General features: G+C 50.3%; 1 protein-coding gene across 5 annotated transcripts in view; it reads left to right on the forward strand.

Annotated features, from left to right (window-relative positions):
• C6H3orf20 (chromosome 6 C3orf20 homolog) overlaps positions 1–6602 on the forward strand; it is a 51122-nt gene that overhangs the window by 8447 nt on the left and 36073 nt on the right. For 3 of the 5 annotated variants that reach the window (XM_021165293.2, XM_021165296.2, XM_021165295.2), the window contains exons 2-7: positions 2378–2430; positions 2669–3337; positions 4371–4511; positions 5351–5467; positions 6029–6037; positions 6392–6524. In XM_021165293.2, coding sequence (XP_021020952.1) covers positions 2860–3337; positions 4371–4511; positions 5351–5467; positions 6029–6037; positions 6392–6524 — 878 coding nt within the window. In that variant the 5' untranslated portion in view covers positions 2378–2430; positions 2669–2859. The remainder of the gene's footprint in view (positions 1–2377; positions 2431–2668; positions 3338–4370; positions 4512–5350; positions 5468–6028; positions 6038–6391; positions 6525–6602) is intronic. The other 2 variants (XM_021165294.2, XM_021165297.2) reach the window with 2 other exon arrangements.

Below are 6602 nucleotides of genomic sequence, written 5' to 3' on the forward strand. Positions count from 1 at the left end.
AGAGAGAGAGAGAGATTGAGATTAGGAAGTCAGGTAAGGGTATAAACCCTCAAAGCCAACCCTGTATGATACTTCAGCCAGCAAGCCTGTACCTCCTAAAGGTTCCCATAGTTCAGAACCAAGAGTTCACATACATGAATGAGCCTGGGACATATCTCATTTAAATCACCATGCCCACCAAGACCAATTAGTGCAGCTGTACATGGGTGTAGGTCCAACTGGTACATGTGAAACATACCAGTGGCCACATCCTCTGACAAACATGACTTCTTCCTCTGGTAGCCATCAAGTGCCAGTAGCTCCTCAGAGGGTAAGAAGGACCACATAATTCATGACTCCATATTAAATGTCCACAGCAGCCAAATCTGAGATATTCAGAAATAGCTCAGTTGGTATCTTGCTTGCTGTGAAGCATGAGGACCCAGATTCAACACCCAGTATCATATTTGCCATGTGTGTTTTGTAGTAGGTAGTGTAATTCCAGTACTGGGGAGAGACAGTGGCTCACTGATCACCTGGTCTAGCTTGCCAGTGACCCCCCAGGTCCCACTAAGAATAAAACAAGGTGTGTGGCTTTTGAGGAACAACACTTAGATTGACCTCTAGCCTCCCCGTGTTGGCATGCACATATACATACATCTACACATAATCATGCATATATAAATTTATCTATTTGTATGGCATGTCTTCATAATCAACCTCAAATGGTAGGAACTAGTTAGGAGGATGGGGGAGAATTTTTCCAAATAGGTAACATTGAGCAATTTCAGGGACTGCTTAACCATCCTCTTTTCTTCCTTTGAGTCCTGACTGAAGAGGAATGAGGAGGAGGAGGAGGAGGAGGAGGAGAAAAAGGGGGAGATGGTGGGGGGTGATGGGGGAAGAAATATCATTGTCGTCGTCATCATCATCATCTGCCCTGTACAGTTAGGGTCAGACCCCTCTGGCTTGGTGCCTTGCTGCCCGAGATTCTGAATGGGGTCTTTGTTCTGTGGACTAATCATTCCAGAACAAATCTATTTTTCTGTGTCTGCAAAGCTGAGAAATGGCAATGCCAGAGGTCAGCAAATCGACACAGGAAGCCACTTTGTCTTCAAGCCTGTAGAATGTTAGCTTTGTCCTATGGGACTCTTGTTGTTTAGGAACTTTGTTCCTGATGGATGAGCAAAGATAGCTCAAAGGCCAGAGAATGTGGTGTAGTATTTGCAAAAGTCTCCATGCTTTGAATCTAGGAACAGACAACTCCCAATCAAGGGCTTCGGTTCCTCATCAGCCAAAGTCTTGGAAAAGAGTACCATGGGCCTTCAATGTAAGCACTGCAGGTGTTTCCCTAAGGAACTATCCTGGAATGGTGACCTTGGGGTGGTTCCCAAGGTCAGAGCTTGAAAAGGCAAAGAGAATTGCCTGTTTGGGAAAGTGGACAGGATGGGAAGTAGAAAAAGAGATGGCTGGACGGCTGCACTTAGTGCCAAGGATGGTGAGAGGATGCAGCCAGCAGCCTGCCCTCTGCTCTTGTGGTTGACATCATGGTAAAGATGCTGGATTGGCTTCTGGATAGGTGACAGGTGAGCCAGCACTGAAGGAAGATGCTGGAAAGGCCATGAAAGCAAAGAAAGCCCTGGCGAGTTGCTCTCAGTAGACACTCCTGCACATTGCCCTACTGTAGAGGCTCACATCCTCACGAAGGCCCTCAGAAATAAGCAACCAAGCACTGTTCTCATAGAGCATAAAGTCCAGAAAAGTTTGTTTTCATAAATCTGTTATCTGCTAAATTCTACCCCCCCNCACACACACACAATGTTTACTTGAACACTGAGAGACTTTGAGCAGCTCTGTGAAAGAGGAAAAATGCTTCCCACTGTCCACTAGTGTAAGGGTATACATTTTCTACACTATAACATCTGTGCTGTTGTGGTACATCCTCCGGTCAGTGACGTCCTTCTTTCTTTCCTCCTTCCTTCCTTCCTTCCTTCCTTCCTTCCTTCCTTCCTTCCTTCCTTCCTTTCGTTTTGTTTTTCNAGACAGGGTTTCTCTGTATAGCTCTGGCTGTCCTGGAACTCACTTTGTAGACCAGGCTGGCCTTGAACTCAGAAATCNGCCTGCCTCTGCCTCCCNANTGCTGGGATCAAAGGCGTGTGCCACCACGCCCAGCTCAGTGGCGTCTTTCTAACAGTGCATTTCCAGCTGTCCATGTCCTAGGCTTGGTGGAATGTGGTATCAGGTTCTGAACTTCGGGGTTGCATCGCCCTCCAGGCTTTTCTGTCTGGCCTAGTCTGTACATGTTGGGTCCTCAGATGCCCACCACAGGCGTGTGATCCATAGCTCCCATGTTCCTGTCTCTGGAGAGAGCCAACGGCATCCTTTTGGTTTTTTACAGGCTTTTGTCAGTAGGCCGCAGGCAGATCTTCCACCAGGTCACTAATTACAAAGGTGTGGTGAGACTTCCCTCCAGGCCCCGCCCCTTCTGCTCATCTAGCTCCCAAGGTTCCTCCCTTAGGCCCTCACTTCCTGTCACCCTCTTGGGAACTTTTCTGGACCCACCCTTAGCAGCAGGCCTGTCCCAGGGTTGCTCTCTCACACTGCTGTTCCTGGGAAGGTGGGGGAGGGGAGCAGTGCTTCATTCTGGCATGAAAGGCTGACCAGCAACCTTCTCATCCTTCTGAGACAGAAACTGATGGCTCAGTGACCTTTGAGGGTGATTTCTGCATGTGCACTCCATCTTTCCCCGAGGCTTCTCTGTAGGTAAGAGCTTCTGGCCCACTTGCGAAGACACTTGCCAGGGTGCTGAGTCTTTACAGCTGAGTGTCCCTCTCCCTCGAGATGGACAGTATCACCTAGCAGTATGCTTGCCCAGACAACATGAACCAGGTCAAAAGCAACCGAGAACTGTACCTGCAATACTCAGCCTCGGCCCCCAAACTGCTGGCGCACGTCTCCAAACTCCTCATTTTTTGCCGCAACTCGGGCATTTCCATCCCAAAGGGCATTAGGAATATTTTTGAGTTCACCTGGGAGGAGCTCATCAACGACCCTGCGGTGCCCACTGCCTCCGAGATCCAGGATCTGGTGGTCACTTTTGGGACTCCTACGGTGGTGCTTGCAGAAGTGATCCCAGTGCAGGTCTTCCCCATGCAGAAGAAGCAACCCCCGCCAGCCCCAGCACCTCCACTAATGCCCACAGCCACCAGTGGGGGCAAGTACGTCACCCCCACCCCCACCTCTGCTAAGCTGATGCCCAGTTGCCAAAACACCCTGCATAAGTTCCAGCGGCAATCCATCCACCTGTTGACAGAGCTGCTTTCCCTGAAGATGAAGGCCATGGTGGAGTCTGCCTCTGGTAAGGCTGCTCGCAGATTCTCCTCTGTTTCTACACGGCTAGGTAGGGTGTGTGTGTGTGTGTGTGTGTGTGTATACCACATGCACCCCAACAGGTATGAGTTGAGCATACATAATCTAAAATATTCTGTGGTCTAAAGGCTATTGAGTGCCCATATGATACCACAATGGAATATTCCACTGCTGACAGTGCATGATAATTTGCATGTAAGATAATATTCAATATGCATACAGGGTGCACAGGAAGCATCAGAGAATTTCCATGTCTTTTGAGTCCCATCCCCATACATCCCAGTATATATAGGAAGACATTTCAAAATATCAACCTCCCCTAAACCCCATACCCTTTTGGTTCTAAACCTTGGGATAAGGAATACTTAACCTGTATAAGTATGCACTGGGAATGGGTGGAGCATGGCCATGAGTCTGCTGCAAGAGATGTGCCTCCCTTTTTCCTACCCAGTACCCTCCCCTTTCCCCCCTGCTCTCCCACCCTCCCTCCCTTCCAGTCACCCATCTCTGGAGAGCCCATTCAAAACTTAGCGGTGGTGGCAGCGAGAGGTTACCAGTGTTGAAGGAAGAGCTTGAGGTGATGGTGCAGAGGTGGGCAGAGCTTCATTGATGAGTGGAGACATGGAATTCATGAATCAAGAGTCTGGTTCAACCAATGTCAAAGGCATTCTAAGAGCCCAGTGCCTCCTAACTGAGGGCCATTCTAGGGCTGGGGAAGACCCTGAAGTTCAGCAGAAGTCCTCAGTGGTCAGCTGTGGGCAGGCAGGGGAGAAGGGGGCAGGCAGGAGGACAGGGGGTCAGGGTGTGGGCAGGGGTAGAGGAGCATGAAGGCAGGCAAGCAGGTAAGCTGGGAGCAAAATACTGCCTGCTGGATCTTAAACTCTCTGTCCAACCAAGCGTGCACTTCAGGGACTCCTCATCCTTGCATCTTCACTTTTATCTCCTGGGCCATTGGTAAAGGCCCTTTTCTGGAAGAGTCATCTATGCCAGGAGGAAAACACTGTCTTTCCTTTTTCCTTCAGCAGGTGCCAATCCTTTGGACATCACCAAGCGCTTTGTGGAGGCCAGCCAGCTCCTCCATCTCAACGCAAAGGAGATGGCCTTTGACTGCCTGACTGGCACTGTTGGGAAAAGCTGCTTAAGTACAGCACAGCTGGGGAAAGGTAGGGAACAAGGGCAAGCACGCCCGCAAGGTGAGAGAAAGGCCCACGCTCCCAAGGGTGGAAGTGGCTGTGGAGCAGCTCCAGAGGCTGTGCTGCTGGCAAGAAGAGCGCACGCACCTCTGGCAGAGGGCGGCTGCTTGTTGGTGGACGCGTCTGCACCTCCCAACGCACAGTCCCGCCCCTCAGGCCCTTCCTACGGTGTGCTTCTTAGCAGTCTGTCCTCGAGGTTTTACAATTTCCAGGCGGTTGCAGAGTAGCCCTTTAGTACACATGGTAAAGATGTCACAGCAAGGAAGTCACCCCTCAGACTGCTGTCAATCCTGGCGCTCCGTGTCTGAGCTCACCTGTTTATGGTATGTGGGAATCAGCTCCCAGTGCTAGCCACAACTCCACTCCAGGAGTCCTGCAGGGTTGCTTGTTAGAGTCATTTGGAGAGACAGAAAACTTAGAAATATACTGTCCATCAATGAAGACAAAGTATGGCCCATTGCAGATACTGTTTCATAGCGAGCAACAAAATGAGGTCTTTCCTTACAAGACTTCCTGATTGGTTTATGACTCCAGGTAACTTTGGAATAGCTGGCCCACTGTTTAAAAGAGAAGAACACTTTACATTTTTGTAATTTAACCGAAGTGTTAAGCATGGTAAAGAAGACTTACTCTTTTTTTTTTTTTTTTTGAGACAGGGTTTCTCTGTGTAGCCCTGGCTGTCCTGGAACTCACTCTGTAGACCAGGCTGGTCTCGAACTCAGAAATCTGCCTGCCTCTGCCTCCTGAGTACTGGGATTAAAGGCATGCGCCACCACAGCTCGGCTAGAAGACTTACTCTTTTCCCCTAGAATCCTCCATGAACATTTCTGCTATGGGAGTGAACACACCTTACCAGCTGGTCTACCAGACTTCTACAGCCTGCCTGAGCTTCTCCCTCTGCACGGGAAAGGATAGCAGGAAGAAAGGTACCATCTCCAGCCACAGAGCTTCAGTATCCTGGGACACACGGGTCCTCATAAGTGCTCCAGAGCCGCAGCACATCTAGTCACAGCAGCAGGATTGCATTGCTTCCCCTACATACCCCCCAACCCCACTCGATCTAGTTCTGTAACCCAGGCAGTATCTAGGGTGTGAAGGAGACAGCTCTGTCCAGCCACACCATCAGTGGGAGAAACAGTGGCATTTGTATCCCAAACTTAGCAGGCTCCAGTTCTGCGTTCCAGAAGGGACTACTGCTATGTGTGGGCAGAAGCAAAGCCACAGAAGTCTCTCCTGCTCTGTTGAGAGAGTCTTACCCAGAAGGGAGGGAACAGCAGGGGAAATAGATAGCAGATGAGAGGAAGAAGCTCCCGAGGGAAGGTGTGTGGGAGGAGCCTGCTGAGAATAGGAAAGGCCTCGGGACTTTCCATCCATCCTGCCAACTATGATGACAGATGAGCTAGACAGACAGGTGTGTGTGAGTGTTGGGGGGTCGGGTAGTGAAGGAGGGCCAGGGAGGCCTCATGCTGCCCCTTTAATTCCCACAGATATTGGAGGTAAGGCTAGAAGTTGAGAAGCTTGAANCCAGTTCTTCACCCATCCTGGCTGCCTGTGTGACTTGTCTTCCTCATGCTTCACTGTTCTTGGTAAAAGGGGGGCTGACTCTAGGGGACAATGGAAGCATCGGCAGTGAGGCCCACTTCGTTGCTATTGCTGCTGTTCACCGCTGTGTTCCTCAGCCTCTGAATTATCGACTGACCCAGTTAGCAGGCAATGATCCCTATTGCAGCATAGCACAAAAGAGCCTCCTAACATGTCCTGCAGTCCTTTCCCAGGAGAATGTGACACTCAGGGACCCACCTCTGAAGCCCACCATATCTGTATCTCTATCTCCTCACCTCTGACTACAGCAAAGGCAAAGCCCGTGGATGATGTCTCGCCTCAGCCCGTCCGAGCCCGGACCCCTCCTGAAAACACTGTTGTTGAGTTGCCTGACCCCTGCCCCGAGGCCCGGGAAAAGCTGCAGGATATGTGTCGCCACATGTGAGTGCCTAGATATGTGTCCACAGGACATGGGGCACAAGGACAGATGGGTGTCACAGCAGTAAATGCATACCTCAT

The sequence above is a fragment of the Mus caroli genome, chromosome 6 (assembly GCF_900094665.2).
Source record: "Mus caroli chromosome 6, CAROLI_EIJ_v1.1, whole genome shotgun sequence".
In the NCBI taxonomy this organism is placed as follows: Eukaryota; Metazoa; Chordata; class Mammalia; order Rodentia; family Muridae; genus Mus; species Mus caroli.